Source organism: Rhineura floridana, chromosome 3 (assembly GCF_030035675.1).
Source record: "Rhineura floridana isolate rRhiFlo1 chromosome 3, rRhiFlo1.hap2, whole genome shotgun sequence".
Taxonomy (NCBI): Eukaryota; Metazoa; Chordata; class Lepidosauria; order Squamata; family Rhineuridae; genus Rhineura; species Rhineura floridana.
Window position 1 is genome coordinate 9,381,477 of NC_084482.1, and position 17,880 is coordinate 9,399,356.

Sequence of the window (17,880 nt, forward strand, 5' to 3'; positions counted from 1 at the left end):
TGAGCACCTGACAACAGATCAACAGCAAAATGTTTAATGGCAAAGTAGTTCACTCAGGCATTTTATAAACTGGCCTTGGTATATGAGGCCAAGCTGGGAGGAGTCAATTATGAGTTCAGAAATGTCTGAAGAGATGAAAAGAATGGGGAAAATAAGACTCTACAGTTTCGCAAGCCTCTTGTGGTTGCATTCAATGCCACTTTTAGTCACTGAACTCAGAGGAACTTACTTCTGAGGAAACATGCACGGGACTGCAAAGCAGATAGTTAAGTAACTATGGCTTCCTCCCATCCACGTCCCAAAGGGCCAAGGGCCTGGTTCTGGTCCATCCTGATGCCTAATGTATCTGCTAGAGCTTGGAAAAGTTACTTTTTTGAACTACAACTCCCATCAGCCCCAGACAGCATGGCCACTAGATTGGGCTGATGGGAGTTGTAGTTCAAAAAAGTAACTTTTCCAAACTCTGCTTGCACCATGGCCCTTACTGCAAGAGTGCCCAGTGTCTGGGCTTTCATTTTTTTTAAAAAAGTAAATAAATTGGCTTTATATTATGGAAGTTAGGAACCAAAATGTGCAGACAGATAAGCTAGCCTTATTTTTACCACCTTTTCAGTGTTTTTAGTCAGTGAGTGAAATCAGAGCTATGATTAACAAATCGTTTCACCAGGATACAGAAATCACTGGCTTCTAAAGAGCAGCTATTTCGCCTTTTAGTTTCTATTTCTTAGGGTAGAGGCACACTTACTATTCTGTGGGTTCCACTTCCAGTGCATCTCTATCTCTAGTCAAGCTAGTGAAATCCCTCCCTTTTTGACTGTAAAACCTGGTGTGATCAGCTCAAGTACATTTAAAAAAATCATCTTCAAAGAGATTTTGCAACTGATCAGCAGATCAACCTGTTGCCCCTCCAGGTGTGGCCAATAGAAACACTTTCCTTACTATCTCTGTAGTTTGCCCAAGCCCAGCAGCAGCAGTCAGTCAGGACAGAGAACACTATGTACATTTGTAATTAATATGAAAATGGAAATGGACTGCCTTCAAGTTGATTCCAGCCTATGGTTTTCATGGTAAGCAGTATTCAGAGGGGGTTTACCATTGCTTCCCTCTGAAGCTGAGAGGCAGTAACTGGCCCACGGTCACCCAGTGAGCTTCATGGCTGTGTGGGGATTCAAACTCTGGTCTCGCAGGTGGTAGTCCAGCACCTTAACCAGTACACCATACTGGCTCTCTGTAATTAATATAGTACAGCCTTATTTATCCTAAATGTTTTGGTTATTTCCCCACCTCAAAAAAAAAAAAAGGAATCAAATAAATTAGAAGAAAGTTTGGAGATTTGGGGATAGGAAGTGATTTATAGTGTTCTATATGAGTGGCTAAATTAGGGTTAGACTTTGCATGTTGAGGTTTGTGTTTGACTTCTGCACAAAATGATGATAAGTGTGTGGAAAAGAGATGTCTGGTTTTTACAACATTTAAGGTTTTATTATTGATTGTCATTTGTCTTGTTGCTGATCTTTGTAAGCCACTCTGGAATCCTTTTTTGGCTGCAGAGTGGAGTAAAATTCTTTGTTTTCTTTCTGTCAGTATGCAAAATAAAAATATACTGCTGCTTCACAACTCAGAGGAAGGCAATGGAAAACCCCCTCTGAATACCGCTTACCATGAAAACCCTATTCATAGTGTAGCCATAAGTCGGGATCAACTTGCAGTCCATTTCTCTCCCTCCCCCAACACTGGAGCTTGCTTAGATTCTTAAAACAATGACATGTGTGTTTACAGGTTAGGGGGGGAAAAAGACTCAACAAACCAGAAACATTTTTTTAAAAAAATGGCAGGGTGGGGCAGGGGCAGGGGCAGGGGCAGGGGCGGGGGCGGGTGGAGGAAGAGTGCCGCTGAGTATAAGAGCAACCAGACTGGATGAAACCAAAGGTCCACCTAGTCTAGCATCTTGCTTCCCACAACAGCAATCAAATGCACCAGGAAGTAGGATTTGAAGCCAATAACATTTTTCTGTTTGTCTGTTCTCCCTGAGCATAATCAGTTGTAGACTACCTCTGAACCTGGAGAAGGAAAAGGTGTCCATCAATTGATATTTAGACCTGATTGCTGTATGGAACCTCCAGGTTCAAAGCCAGTCTACCTGTGAATAAGCTGAATCTGCCGTTATTTTATTATTACTGTTTTATTAGTAGTTTTTCAGAATTGCAGACCATTCAGATACTAGTATGCATGTGTTGCAGTATACAAATACATATAATAAAATAAACAAACATTAATAAGAGTTTTTTAATTCATGCATTCCTTTCTGAGGGAGCGGGACCCTTTAGCTTTGTTTAGGAATCTGGCCATTTGGAATGATGGAAACATAGATGGAAACAGGGATACTTGGGTATTCTCATAACAAGGATACCTACCTGCTTTCACCACACTGCCCCTGCACACTGCTGAGGGTTCTCCTGAACATAACAACTTATTTTTTAAAGAATGTTGGCTACAACCTCACAATGGAGCTGGTTATGCTCACCTTATAAGGTGCAAGTAGAAACGCATTCAGCAACATTTTGTATCAGAATAAGCTGTTGTGGAGTTATGGTATGGGAAAAAAGCTTTGTAGGTTTGCATTTTGTCTACATTTATGCATTTACAGGTATGTGGTCTAGAGTCAAGATGCATCTGTATTCTCCCTTCAAGAGATTAAGGGCACAACCCTGTGTGCATTTAGCTGTAAGCAATCCCCATTAAACTGGATTGCACTGTGTAAAAATCCAGAAAAAAAATTCAACTGGAACAGTCTGCATTAAACAGGCACAGTTGGAGCATATGAAAAGTTGTCAGTGTTATCACGTTTGGGCTGCAGTGTTTTTGGTTTTTTGCACACATTGTGTTGTGAGACAAGGCGAAATTGTATTCTTTTGTGCGGTAGTTTACCTAATCCGTTCATGTTTTATGTTGGATGCTTCTTGGCCCCACTGCTTACAATTTATTTCTCTGTAACTGTGTTCATACAATATTATTTTAAGGTGACAGAAGCATCTGTAGTTGTTTTGTGTTCTTTTTTTGGTTTATGGACAGAAAATCCTTGGAACAACCAGCCTTCCCTAAGCATGCTTTAAGAGTGCCGGCGAGGGTTCCTAAGCAATACTTTGTACAGACTTGCGCTAAGCGGGACAATGCAGATATGGTCAGGGAGGAGGCCATCGAAGTTGCTGGGTGGGACCTAGAAAAAGCAGCTGAACCCATTGGGTAGTGTGTACATTACTCAAAGGCGAGGCTCAATGGAAGAGAGTCAGCGAGCGCCATAGGATACTCTGGCCCCGCCTCCAACCACTCTCCCTCTCCCTTTTCTGTGAGATGAAAAGTTTCTGGCGGCCTCAGTGGCTGGAGAGAAATAAAAAAAAGCTCAAGATGGCGGAAAATTTAAAAGGTGAGTGAAAATGAGTAGAGCGCGGTCGACTTGCGGCGTGAGGCGGGTTGGGAGGCATTGGCTGGCGAGAGAAGCGGCGGTTAATAGTCGGTTGTGGGGGGAGGGTCGCGAGGGCAAGAGCCAATTAGCACCCACCGTAGCATGCTTAGCGGCGCGAGCCGGAGGCTGCAGTCAGCGACCGTTACGGGGCGGAGAGGGGAGCGCGCGAGGCAACGAACGTGACTTGGTCGTGGGCCGCCTTGAGCTGAAAGCGGGAAAGAAAGGAGGGGTGGGGGGAATAGGAGCCTGAACTCAGGGAAATGTGAATGGGTATAACTTGCGAGGCAAAAGTGACTATTCCCTCCCCAATCATAAAACGTTGACCCGCTTACAGTGACTGTACAACTGTGCCTCTGCCAGTTTCTCTTTCGTTAGCAAAAGAGCCTCCCTTTGCCCCCGTTTTGGTCTCCCCGTCGTTTATGGCTACTTTTCTGCCAACAATTCCTCTCCATTTTCGTGCTTTTACCATGTGTTTCTTCCGTCTCTAGAAAAGTCTTGTCACATTTAATGCCGCCTCATTTCCATTAGGAGAGCCATTTGGTTTGGGGGCAAATCCAACATGACTGACGGGTGATATAGGCTTCCCTCACAGGATAACCTTGCTCGGAGTCCTTGGGCTGTCAGACCCCTGGTTTTTTTTTGTGTTTTTTAGCCCGGGGGAGGCAACCCTCTCATCTATCTAAACTTTGTGTGTGGAAGTATGGAGATCTAGAAGCAAGTTGGGAAAGGGAGGCAGCTATGGAAGCTAGTAGAAATCCCTGTGCTAAGAGTGAGCAGCTCTGATTTGAGTAAAATTATAATGAATGTGTAGTTTTGAAGGTGCACCACAAATCTCAATATCTGTCTGGCATGGAGCAGGAGACTGTGGCCTTGACACCACTTGGGGAGACTTCAGAAAGCTTGTGTGAGCCAGAAGCCAGAGAAAAGTCAATAATTACTGTAGCTTTCTTAATAACTGCAGCAATGATTACATTTATATATCCCTATGTTGTTGGTGGAAAAATAAAACCCACTTAGATTAAAAGCACCCACGTACGAGGAAACATTTGTTTCCTAAGCAGGCCTTCCTCATAAACTAATGTTCAGCCACAATTCTCATTTGGCAATTCCAGTAATTTGTTTCTGCAAAATTGAACATGTGTTCCTAGTATAGCGCACTCTTAAGTTTTTTTTTTTACTCGCTGTGGGCTAATTTGTTTAAAATAGTGAAGATTGGGGGAATCTCTCAGCATAAAGAGAGATGAAATGGAATGATCTTCATGTTGCTTCCACTTCAGTATGCTTATGTTAACCTTGCCTTTGTAGTAGATCTAATAAAAGTTTATAATAATCTCCACCCACCAATTAGCTCTTTGAAATGCAACTGTGACTGTCCTTGCAATCTATTTTTGTTGCATCATATTTTAAATCCACCTTGATCCCAAATGCTTGAGTCTGGTGACTGTATGTTAGTCACAAAACTTCTGATCTTTCACCCACTTGCACCTGATGCTAATCTTCCATCTAACACTGTCAGCGACTGAAGGCTTAAATAGAATATGCATCCTGCAGGTGCAAGGTACGCTGTTTGCACAAACCAGTTTCCTAGAGATTTTGCTAGGTGTCTTAATTTCTGGCCCACATGGGATTTTGTTACCCAAGCCCCAGAATGCTGAATTTATCCTAAAATGTACCCAAGAAAATCCACTGAAATGATTGTGTGAACATACAAAAATGCCTTATGAGTCAGACCGTTGGTTCATCTAGCTCTGTGTTGTCTACACTGATTGACAACAACTCTCTAGGATCTCAGACAGGGTTTTTTTTTCAGCTGCACCTGGACATGCCATGCAGAGATTGAACATGGAATCTTCTGCATGTAAAGCAGGTGCTCTACCATTGAGCTACGGACCCTTCCCAGGAAGGAGTTTGTTAAATTATCTTTTGAACAGAAGGGAGAACTACTTTATATTAAAGATAATGTGGGTCAAACAACTGATAGAAGAGCAATGAGGACTTTGGGGAAGAGCTATAACTCAGTGATAGATATCTGCTTTGCATGAAGAAGGCCCCAGGTTCAATCCCCAGTATGTCCAGGTAGGGCCAGGAGAGATCCATCTGAAACCCTGGAGAATCACTGACAGTCAGTGTAGATAATACTGAGCCAAGATGAACCAATGATCTTGACTCGATATAAGGCAGTTTCTATGTTCTTTCTGCCTGCCTAGCCCAATTGTCACTTGGGCGCCACCTTCTTGGACTTTACCATCAGCTGGACACTGCATAAGACAGTGGGTGAACAACTCTTTCATGGGCATGCTTTGACACCTAACAGCCTGGCTTGATTCTTCTTTGTTTAACTCTCTTTTCCTCTCTAGTGTGGCATGTCTTTAGATTGTAAGTCTGAGAGCAAGGGCTGTGTTGTTTCTAAATTTTGTACAGTACCTATCAATTTTAGGTGCTTTATAAATAATAATCATGACTGCAAATGGACCATCAGCTTATTGACACTGCAGACCAGAAGAAGGGTTTTTTTTACTGTTAGAACAGTGAAGTAATTTTCCTGGGAAAGCTGTATTGTTGGTCCTCTGTTGGTGTAAAATGGGGAACTAATCTTACTAAGTCTTGAACAGTTTAGAAATGCTGACAAACTGAGAAAATCTTTTGCTTTGCATTTATATAATATAGATGTATGTTGCTTAGATATCTAAGGATAAACAACTACTACACATGTGGTGTTTGCCTGTTCAGGGGTTGATAGGAGACAGGGCAAAGAGGAAGAATTATGAGAGGGCTGTCACAAAAATGTGTGAGGTCCTGCAACGCAAGTCCTGTTCTATATTATCATTTTTTGTTATGGCTTGGTATTCAGGGCATTAATTGAATTAAGTATGTGAGTAGTCCAAAATGCTGGGATAGCTTTGGACCTATTTTAAGATTGATTGTCATTAAATGCAAGTACATGTGCAAAAGAACAAGCAAGCCTCAAATGTAAAAGTGAAAAACTGGCAAGGAATTATGGTTGGGATGAGCATATGATTAATACTGAAATGAAAACTGAGGTGAAAAGTAATTCTGTGCCTTCTAGGATGTATTGCACAGATCTTTTTTGAGATACTCGATCTCTGTCTTGCAGCCAACATCAGAAATGTGTATCAGCCTTAACATTCTGAGGTTTCCTATTTCCTTATGATCCTAGGAATGATGTTTGGTAGTGCCAGACAGAGAAGCATATTACAACTTTTTGTTAAAGCAGAAGATACATTTCTTCTAATATTGGGTATCTGCCTTTATCTCCTGTAGCCTGCACTATTTGTTGCAAGTCAACTTGGTCCCACCTCCAGGATCTATGCCGTTTGGAAAAGGTGTGCTGCTCCACCTTGGGTATTACCAGAAAAAACCTCTGTGATTTTGAAGTGGAGTATCTATGTGACTACAAGAAAGCCCGGGTGAGTTTCTTGGGCTGTCTCGCAATATTAGCAATATACAATCTTGCATCTGTTTTCCCTAGCTCTCAGTTAATAGTGTCTGTGCACAGAGACTTTAATATTAATTGACACCCCCCCACCCCCTCTTTCTGCTCTCTTCTTTTTACTGAATCACATAATCACCCTGTCCTTTAAATGGATATCCACAATTTACAGGACTGGAGATGTAGAAGAGTTGCTTGGAGTTCCTGGGTTCTGCCCTTGACTCTGGGTTTTAGTAAGCTAGAGGAGAAGGGATTATTGGGAGCTGTTATTTTTTTGGGGTCTGTTTTCAGTCCTGGGAAGTGAATTCTTATGTTTTAAGTTGATGCTGTGCATGGTTACTTTTTACTCAGGATGAGGAATACTACCTGGTGAAGTGGCGGGGCTACCCTGAGTCAGAGAACACTTGGGAACCCAGAAAGAATCTGCGCTGTATCAGTATACTCAAACAGTTCCACTGGGACCTAGAGCAGGCATTGATCCGGCGAGGAGGCAAGCTCAGAAAGAATATGCGCTTGCTTGACCAAGGCATCTCCAACTACCTGGTGCAGAAGGCCAAACAACGGCGGGCTTTGCGGTATTGGGAATATGAGCTGAATGCCAAGCGCAACCACAAGGGACGCATTGTGGTAGAGAATGAGGTGGACCTGGATGGGCCTCCCCGGGACTTTGTCTACATTAATGAGTACAAGGTTGGGGAGGGCATCACTCTCAACCAGGTGGCTGTGGGCTGTGAGTGCTTGGACTGTCTGTCAGAAGCAGCAGGGGGTTGTTGCCCTGGTGCCTCACACCATAAATTTGCCTATAATGAGTTGGGCCAGGTGAAGATCAAGGCTGGCATGCCCATCTATGAGTGCAATTCTCGCTGCAGCTGTGGGATTGACTGCCCCAACCGTGTGGTGCAGAAAGGCATTCGTTACGACCTTTGCATTTTCCGGACTGATAATGGACGTGGCTGGGGTGTGCGCACACTGGAGAAGATCCGCAAGAACAGCTTTGTCATGGAATATGTAGGAGAGGTAGGATGAGTAGGCGTGAGGCTGAAGTTTAGTTGTGATCCCAGGTAGAGAAGGAAAGGAAAATTAAAGCTGGGTTGACCTGTCCATTGCTATGTTCCATGCTGTAGTATAAGTTGTGAAATAGTAATGGCATGTTTGTATGTGACATGCGCCAATAGCAAGGTTCAGGTAGAAATTTTACCACAAACTCGTGGAAAAGGCAAAGACATTTAGGTTCAATCCTATATCCACTTACCTAGACATAAACCCCATTGAACTCAATGGGAACCACAAGTGTCTCATAATATTAATAAAATGCAATTAATATATTAAGAGCCATATAAAGAAAGAAAGCATAATTTATTGGGAATAAACAATAAACATTCTATCTTATCAGTGAGTAATCCCTGTAACTTGTTACTAATTCCAATCAAAAAACTCTGAAACTATAAAGAATGGCAAATATCTCTTTTTTAGAACCTCCTTTTCTCTCTCATCCTGTTCTGACATCTCTGATTTTCACTGATGGTAATGGATTCTAACTTCTCGGAATGCTCCTGTCAATCACAAGCAGCTCCTCAATGACATTCTAAAAGGGTTAGGCATTATGTATATTCACACACCATGAGGACAGGAACATTAAATACACCTGTCAATGTGGGCATAATGAAATAGGCTAGTATACTGCATGGAGTCCAATCTAAGATGGAGGAGTTGTATTTGCACTTACATTCCAAGCTGACCTTGCCTTGTTCAGGGACAAGAGAGATATTAGTTATACTATAAGAGTGGGCAGGCTCTTTGTGACTGATCCATCTGTGGAGAGCTGCACATGACAAAAATTGCCGTGGGAACTTTGTTTAGAGAAATAGGAAAAAAAGAAGTGCAGTTATGGAGTATAAATATTGTCTGGCCTCACCATTTCTTTTTGACCAATAATTATGTGAGTCTTTTGAATGCCAGGATCAATGCAAATGTGCCATCTCCTTGCTAGCTCAAGTGGGGCAAGTAACTGGACAGCTGCAGGAAGAAAGGAAAATTTACTGTATAGATTGTGGGACTGGCACAGACCCAAACATTCATCTGGTGAACCAACCAGTAAATTTTCTCCTTAAAATCTTAGTTGCCTTCCCCACCCCCTTGTCATAATCTGCAGATGTTCAGTCCAGAAGTTGCTGTATCTCATTTTAAAGTGAGAGATCTTTTTCCAGTGTTAGGTTTTTATAGCCTTTAATCATTTAGGGGAGGGGTGCTAAAAGACAAGAACATCAAGGGGAATATTTCATTTTGCTCAGTAAATCATAATATTACACAGTAACATCAAACATTCAATGATGCACTGTCTGGCCTTGTCCTTCAACGAAGGGCCTAATGGCTGCTGGGTTGTATGAGTTTTGGGTTTGTGAATGTGCGTGTGTATTATTACAATCAATTGTAAGCCCCCTTGAAAATAGGGAATATAAATCATATAAATAATCCAACATTGAATGAGCAGACATCCACTCGCACAACAAGACCACCTTCTCCTGCTCCAGGGTGTTCCTCAAATTTTGAGGGTGAGTGGCAGGGTGGAGTTCGGTTGCATGAGCAGAAGTTTGTTTCACTTGCAGACAGACAGTACTGGATGCAACTAATCAACAAGGAGGCCATAATGGTACAAATCCCATTGGATATTTTTAAACGTGGGTAGCAGAAACAATACCACCTGCTCTGTACAATGAAAGCTTCACTGTAGTGGGGAGGTATTCTGGAGCCACCTGCTGGATACCAGTGTCATAGAGAGGCTTAGAAGGATGCTGGTACCACAAAAAGAGATATGGTCAAACGAACTCATGACTGAAATAATCATTCAATCAACTTTCAGTAATCTTAAAACAACAAAGTTTCATTGAAGAAAAAGAAATCTTTCAGCAACTTAATCTACTATGATGGGAATGGTTTTAGGTTTTCCATCTATGATCTATTGTGAGAACTTAATTACTTGAGTTTCTTAAGAGCTTTTGAATTAAATAGATGCTAAGGTATTATACTCAGAAAGGTGTATCCAGCTGAGACATAAGAGAAATCAGTATGGAAAATGCTGGACCTGGAGGAATAGGTTTCAATAGACTAATCAGAAAGATGTAATAGCCACTTTTCTGCAGTGTTTACATTTTCTTTATCTTTTTCAGATAATTACATCAGAGGAAGCTGAACGGCGGGGTCAGATCTACGATAGACAGGGTGCCACTTACCTGTTTGACCTTGACTATGTAGAAGATGTATACACGGTGGATGCTGCATACTACGGCAATATTTCACATTTTGTCAACCACAGTGTGAGTGGGGTGGATCACAGTGGGAGGGAGCCATATCCTCAATATAACTTTTAATGTAGGGCCTGTATTACCTCCTTTTGATCCCTGTGTTGTCTGCTTCCAGTGTAATCCCAACCTACAGGTGTACAACATCTTCATTGAAAATTTGGATGAGCGGCTGCCACGCATTGCCTTCTTTGCTACTCGACCTATCCGTGCTGGTGAGGAACTCACCTTTGACTACAATATGCAAGGTAAGAAGGGGAGTGCTAGAGAAATTTGAGAGGGTGTTGTGACCTACTGCAGTTTGAGATAATGTATTTCTTTCATGGATGCCAGTGAGGTCTCCACGTGGGTTATAGTCCCCAATCAGCTCGAGACAGGAACCTGTCATAATTTTTTTCTGGCTCCTCCCCTTGTTACTGAGGTGATGCCAGTTCTGTTCCTGTCTCAGCTCGGGCAACAACCTTCGGCTGTTTTTCTCTCATCCTGTAGACTATCAGCCTTCGGCTCCTCCATTCTTCCTTCGTTCTTTCTATACTTCTTATTCCTTTATATATTTTGATTAATTAGTTTACAATATATATATATATACATATACATATACACACACACATATATATATATACATACATATATATACATATACATACATATATATACATATACATATACATATATATATATTATCTCTACTATCCTACCTACTTCTTCTCTACCGTCTGAGATATGGATGCAGTACCATCTCCTCAAACTGCCAGGACAAAAACCCTTAGAGGAACAGGGCAGCACACAGTGGCTACTGTGGTCGGATCCCTGCAAAGCCATAAGGGGTCGGGGCAGCACTCAGCTCCTGCTGCAGTCAGTCCCCAGCCGCCGTCTGTCCCGCACTCCGAGAAAAAGAAGGGACACAAGAAATCGGGGCAGCACCCAGCTCCTGCTGCGGTCAGTTCCCTGCAGATATTGGGCATGACGGAGACGGCTCCAGCCGACGCGCAACGTCCGGCAAGGGAGCATAGGCAAGAAGCCTCGCGTCAGAGCGTGAATTTCGCCGCTACATCGCGGCACATCACTAAAAGCGTCTCCGATTCGGACAATTGTGGCAGAGACCTACTGCGCGAGATGCGGTTTTCGCCAGCGCCCACTGCCTCATCCAGCTCCCTCATGATTTTTCCCGCCGAAAATGCGGCGGCCGCCATTTTGAGTGGCACCCAAGAGGCGCACTCGATAGAGCCTGCAGTCCAGCGCCATCTGCTGGAGCAGCTGGACAACAGCAGATCGGAGGACGACGGAGCGACGGAAGCTCATGGGCTGTATGGCCCCCCCATCTCTCCACCTCAACTCTCTCCTCAGCATATGCCAGCTCCCTTAATAACACCTTCAATGACGCTGGCACAGTTGCTTTCACCTGACGTAATCAGGCAACTTAAACAGGCGCTCTTAGAAGAGGTCCCACCACTTAATGTGATACCCCCCAGTGCCCCACAACGCCCTCAGACTTCGACAGTAGTCGCCCCCCCCATGTAAGAGACCATGCCAGGTTCTCAGACAGTCCTCCCCCGACCTGACTTCCGTGGCTATGGGTAAGGGGTATTATGAGCAGGAGCACCAGGATGTCGTATCAGAAATCGGTTCTACGGGGTCCATAGATGATGGAGACTGGACCGATTCCTCAGAAACTGAGGCTCAAACCTCGGTCAGATTATTTTTGGAGGTTCATTTTGAACCATTGTTAAAAAGGGTGATCGCTTCCCTGGAGCTGACTGCTCCTTCTGAGGAACAACCTACCTCCTCCAGGCCAGCTATGGTGCTGCCTACTGTTAAGACTGGGCCTAAGGGCGTTCCGTGCCCACCTATGCTGTTGGCTAATATCCAACAGGAGTGGGAACTACCCCTACACCCCAAAAGAGGGACTAATTGGGCTAATAGACTAGAACCTAGTGTCATGGAACAGTTGCGAGCCCCAGACGTAGATGGGCCTATTACTGCGCTCCTGTCACATTCCATCTTGCCTCGGGATGGGGATGGCTCATCTCAAAGATCCGATCCAACGTAAATCAGAGCTGGCACTTAAGAGGGTGCATGAGGCGACGGCTATGTCCATAAGAGCCTCTGTGGCAGCTTCAGTATTCTCTAGGGCATCGCTGCTGTGGATTGAGGACCTAGCCCAAAATCAAGACCTGGAGGTCTCCAGGTTACGAAAGTCCATTCTAAAACTCTCACGCTGCATGGCCTTCGTAGCAGACGCTACCATGGATTCCTCACAATTTGCAGCCAGGGCTATGGCCACGGCAGTGGTAGCCAGGCGCCTCGTATGGCTTTTGCACTGGGATGCAGACAATGCATCCAGATTTAATCTAGCCACGGCTAAATATACAGGTGGCAAATTATTTGGGGAAGACAATCTTGCAGAGGTATTGGTGGACAATAAGGATAAAAAGAAAGTGATGCCCTCACAGGGCAAAGAGGAAAGAAAGCCATTCCGACGCTATACTCCCACTTTTCAGACGCGCTCCTTTCGTGGCTCAAGGCCCTTCTACAGTAACAAACAGAGGGATTTTAGAGGATCCCATTTTCCCTGGCAAAACCAGAAGCCTCCACAGAGATTCCACCAGAACAGACCTACCAGACTAGGCAGCAGCGTCAACCACAACAACGCTTTTGACTCTATACCCGTAGGCGGTCGCCTCAATTACTTCCTAGATCAATGGCAGACAAGAACAAAAGACAGATGGGTCCTGAGCATTATCAAAGACGGATACAGATTAGAGTTACACCAGTATCCACCCCCACGTTTCGTCTTCTCACACAGACCGACATCACTTCAAAAACACGGAACATTCCTAGCAGAAATAGAGCACCTTCTACAAATCTCGGCCATAGAACCCGTTCCGATAAAGGAACGGTTCTCAGGAGTGTACTCCCTCTTCTTTTTGGTGGCAAAAAAGGACAGTTTGTTCAGGGGGGTACTCGACCTCAGGTTCGTCAACCAGTTCCTGAAGCACAGGACCTTTCGGATGGAAACTATCACCTCAATCAGAGAGGCACTCCATCCCCAGGACTATTTGGTATCAATAGACCTCAAAGAAGCCTACCTGCACATTCCAATACACCCCAGACACAGAAGGTTGCTCAGATTTACATACGACAAGAAACACTTTCAGTACAAAGCCCTACCATTCGGACTTGCTACGGCACCCAGAATCTTCACCACTTTCCGGTCTGCGTCTGGCAGGGGTGCATATATCCCCTTATCTGGACGACCTGCTCCTCAGGTCTCCATCGTTTATCCAGGCAAACAAAGACTTAAATCTTACATTCAATTTTCTACAACGCCACGGATTTTTAGTGAATGTTCAAAAGAGTTACCTCTGCCCCACGCAATCACTTATACACTTGGGCACGGTGATAGACACCATTGCACAAACTATAACGCTGGCACCACAGCGGATTCGGGCCATCACCGATCTAGCACGCTCCATACGCGGAGAACTGGAATCAGACTTGATGCGCCTGGCAAAACTGCTCGGGATGATGGCATCAGCTATAGCAGTTACACCATGGGCCAGGCTTCATTCACGTCCTCTTCAACATCTTCTGATCAAATTCCAGAGAGACATTGCCTCGAGGCGACACCACAAGATTGCCTTACCACACGAAGTGCGTCAGTCACTCACCTGGTGGCATCAGGACTCCAATTTGTCCAGGGGGATCCCGATACAGGAGCCGCCTCGGGCAATAATCACTTCAGATGCCAGCCTCTGGGGCTGGGGGGCTCATTATATGGATCTCTTTGTACAGGGACGTTGGAGCCCACCAGAGGCAGCCAGGCCCATAAACTGGCTGGAACTGAGGGCGGCTCACCTGGCGCTGAAGCATTTCTTTCCCACTCTTCACTACCCCAACGTATTGATCAAAACAGACAACACGTCAACCAGATCATACATAATGAGACAAGGAGGGACCCGATCCAAACTCTCAGCGGAGAGGCGATATCCATGCTGTCCTGGGCGGAGCATCGCCTTTCATCAGTCACGGCGGAATACCTGCAGGGAGCAATGAACGATTGGGCAGATTGGCTCAGCAGATGTCAGATATTCCCAGGGGAATGGGCACTCAACAGAAGTGTCTTCCTGATGCTTCAGCAACACTTTGGAAAATTAGCAGATCCCACGATTTTTTGCAAGATTCCACACGCGTGGGACAGAACAGGTAAACGCACTGACGGCGAGTTGGCCACAGCTTCTGCTGTATGCGTTTCCACCAACTCCTCTCCTAGCCAGAGTCCTCAACAAGATCAGGAGGGAGGTGGTGCAGGTGGTCCTAATAGCACCATACTGGCCCAGAAGACCATGGTTTGCAGACCTAGTCCAGATGTCTGTCGACAACCCCCTTCCACTTCCAAATCGCTACGACCTGTTACATCAGGGACCGGTCCTTCACCCAGACCCAGCCTGGCTACAGCTAATCGCCTGGAGGTTGAACGGAGCAGGCTGTTAGCATTACATATTCCATCTGACGCGGCAGCAACTATCCTGGCGTCACGTAGACCCTCTATGCTCAGGATATACTAATCCACTTGGGCAGCTTTCCTGCGTTGGTGTACAGCACACGACACCGATCCCATGATGGCATCTGCACCACACATCCTGCAGTTCCTCCAGGAAGGCCTTCACCAGGGTCTACGCCCTAACACCCTCAAGCGTCAGCTGTCGGCGCTTGCATCAGTTCTATCTTTAGACGAAGGGGTCTCTCTAGCGTCACATCCGCTGCTTAAGAGATTTCTAAGGGGGTCAACCGTTATCAGCCCTCCCGTAGTGCACAGATGTCCTTCATGGCACCTCCATATGGTATTAACCGCACTACAGAAACCTCCATTCGAACCTCTGGAGATGGTTCCTTTGAGAATACTCACCTTCAGTCACGTTTCTCATAGCAATCACTTCAGCACGCAGGATATCAGAGATTCAGGCTGTATCAGTCCTGAAACACCTCTGCACATTCCATAACAATAGAGTTGTACTGCGGACCGCTCCCGGCTTCATACCAAAGGTCAGGTCTCAGTTTCACCTGCAACAGGAGATTGTACTACCCACATTCTGCCCAGATCCTAAACATCCCACGGAAAGGGCATGGCACTCCCTCGATGCGAGGAGGGCGTTGAAGGTATACATCAATAGGACAGCTCAGTTCCGTCGATCGGAATCTCTGCTAGTATCATTCCATCCTCCGACTCCGGGCCACAAGGTGTCGAAATCAACTATAGCTAGATGGCTGAAGGCATGCATCGCCTCAGCCTACAAATCACTTAGTAAACCCGTGCCACAGGGGATCACGGCGCATTCCACTAGAGCGGCAGCCACAACAGCGGCTTTTTCGGCTAATGCCCCATTGGAGGAAATCTGCAGGGCAGCAACTTGGGCCTCACCTTCCTCGTTTACCCAGCACTACAAAATGGACTTGTACGCATCTGCGGAGGCTGCATTCGGTCGTAGAGTTCTCCAGCAGGTCCTCACTCAATAGGCCCACCCTTGGCCGAGCTTTGGTACGTCCCACGTGGAGACCTCACTGGCATCCATGAAAGAAGGTACGGTTGGACTTACCGTGAACGGTGTTTCTTCATGGATGCCATGAGGTCTCCACGACCCTCCCTATGAGGGGCTGGGAAATCCATCTGCACTCTGTGCTATCTGATATTATTCTGCTTTGTTTATATCTTCTGATTTATTTCTTTCCATGTTACACTGAGGTGAAGTTCCGAGCTGGCCAAGAAAGAGAACTGGCATCACCTCAGTAACATGGGGAGGAGCCAGGAAAAAATTATGACAGGTTCCTGTCTCGAGCTGATTGGGGACTATAACCCACGTGGAGACCTCATGGCATCCATGAAGAAACACCATTCACGGTAAGTCCAACCGTACCTTTGGAGTGCAGGGATTAAGAATGAAGATCCTGTTTTGAACTATTGAAAAATTCTACATAGATGTCCTCCTTAACTTACAAATATAGCATAGCAACAGTGTTCTAAGTTAATTCTAGTTCCTTTTCTTTTTAAAGGTAATAGGCAGATGTTACAGGAATAGGGAACTTTTATGGGTTTAACCTTTTGGGCCAATATGTATTGTGGATAGGGGGCATTCGCTAGGAGGTATAGCTTAGTAACATGTCTGCTACAATGGAAGACCTTCTGGCTCCAGTGTTGATTTTCCTGCCTTCCCTATCTTTCCCACAGTGGACCCAGTAAATGCAGAAAGCACAAGGATGGACTCTAATTTTGGCCTAGTAGGAGGCCTGGCTGGCTCTCCAAAGAAGCGGATGCGCATCGAGTGTAAATGTGGCACAGAATCTTGTCGGAAATACCTCTTCTAGTCTCTTGCCAGTTTTGCTTGGAAGATGGCTTCCAGTCCCAGTTTAACTAGACAAGGACAAGCTGGCAGTTGCTGAAAGACTGAAAACAGGGGGTAAGAGTCAGGAACTTACCTGCTTGAAAAACAAATTACCAGGACTATGAACTGCAAAGAGGGCAATAACTGACATTTCTTATGCTATCCAGCCTTGCTTGGCTGCTTCTTCCTGCCGATTGGAATATTCTTACAGCAGCTGACTGTTCAGTAGGCAGATTGGTTTGACTCGTCAAGCTAGCTGCTGAGGTGCTGGTTGGAAAAACACCATAGAACTCTCATCATAAATCTGGATCTCTTATCAGAACTTACAGATTCTTACTATTTTAAAGGTTTGATGCAAATGCAACAAGGCAGAGAACACTGGCTAATTTCTTCAGTGTGGTTTTCTAAGGGATACAAGTCTTGGTTTTAAAGAAGCGCTTCCTAGCTGCCTTTATGGATAGGTGGGCAAACACAGCCGTTTTTTAAATGGATTTACCTGCGCACAGACTGTGTATTACCTCAGTGTGCCACATGACTGCTGTCCTCTTCTATACATCCATGGAATTTCCAGTGAGGATGGGAGAGAGGCCCATATAATTTGTACTTGAAGTCGCACTTAATATCCATCGTAGCCCTATGCAAACTGGAAAGCCACAGTGTTGCCTCTTTTAACTAATGCATTTATTTTTAAGAGGATGTTTTTAAATATATATATATATTGGAAGTGGGTTGGGGCAAAAAATCTAGCTTCTACAAACAAATGTATTTTGGAAGCTGTGATGAAGCTTTTGAATTATGACTCATGAAGTGAATTAAGATAGTGGGGTTCTTTATTTAATGTTATATTTGTTCCTTTAAAAAAACAAACTCGGATGACTTCAGTGTGGGTGGACAGTGGGAACTAGAAGTGACTTTAGCCTAACAAATTTGGGAAAGTTATGCCACATCTTCATTTCATTCACTTGATTTGTGTTTCCTTCAGCAGCCTTTAGAATTTCAAACAGGAGGTAATCATTTAGGTTTGGATTACAGAAGTGAGGCTATAAGATCAGTTAATTGTATCATAGCATCCATTTCCCATTTAATCATCACTATTTGCACATTAAATCTCAAACCTGGGGACCAGGCCTTTCTATCTGGTCCTAGGTGCTGCCTTCAGACAGATGCCCTTTATTAGGTTACAGCCCTCACCAGCCTTGTTCTGTGCCCTTGACAGGCTAAAGTGCATCCCTGAACTGTGATAATATCACTTGCCTAGATGGGGGAAGTGTGTGTAAAAACCTGTGA

The 17,880-nt window shown here is 44.7% G+C and overlaps 1 protein-coding gene across 2 annotated transcripts; it reads left to right on the forward strand.

Annotated features, from left to right (window-relative positions):
• The first annotated feature begins 3,304 nt into the window (after window positions 1-3,304).
• SUV39H1 (SUV39H1 histone lysine methyltransferase) lies at window positions 3,305-17,409 on the forward strand. Of its 2 annotated transcripts, none has more exons than XM_061614312.1 (6): window positions 3,305-3,424; window positions 6,746-6,891; window positions 7,266-7,931; window positions 10,082-10,228; window positions 10,332-10,461; window positions 16,440-17,409. In XM_061614312.1, the coding sequence occupies exons 1-6, from the start codon at window positions 3,352-3,354 to the stop codon at window positions 16,574-16,576; spliced, it is 1,299 nt and encodes a 432-aa protein (XP_061470296.1). In that variant the 5' UTR covers window positions 3,305-3,351; the 3' UTR covers window positions 16,577-17,409. The 2 variants fall into 2 exon arrangements, with proteins under 2 accessions (XP_061470296.1, XP_061470297.1); XM_061614313.1 differs by lacking the exon at window positions 3,305-3,424 and adding an exon at window positions 3,466-5,021.
• The last annotated feature ends 471 nt before the right edge of the window (window positions 17,410-17,880 follow it).

Coding starts and splice junctions, on each gene's coding strand:
- SUV39H1 (XM_061614312.1), top strand. CDS start 3,352: ATGAAAAGTTTCTGGCGGCCTCAGTGGCTGGAGAGAAATAAAAAAAAG. Junction 7,932..10,081: donor TCATGGAATATGTAGGAGAG/GTAGGATGAGTA, acceptor TATCTTTTTCAG/ATAATTACATCAGAGGAAGC. Junction 10,462..16,439: donor CTTTGACTACAATATGCAAG/GTAAGAAGGGGA, acceptor TCTTTCCCACAG/TGGACCCAGTAAATGCAGAA.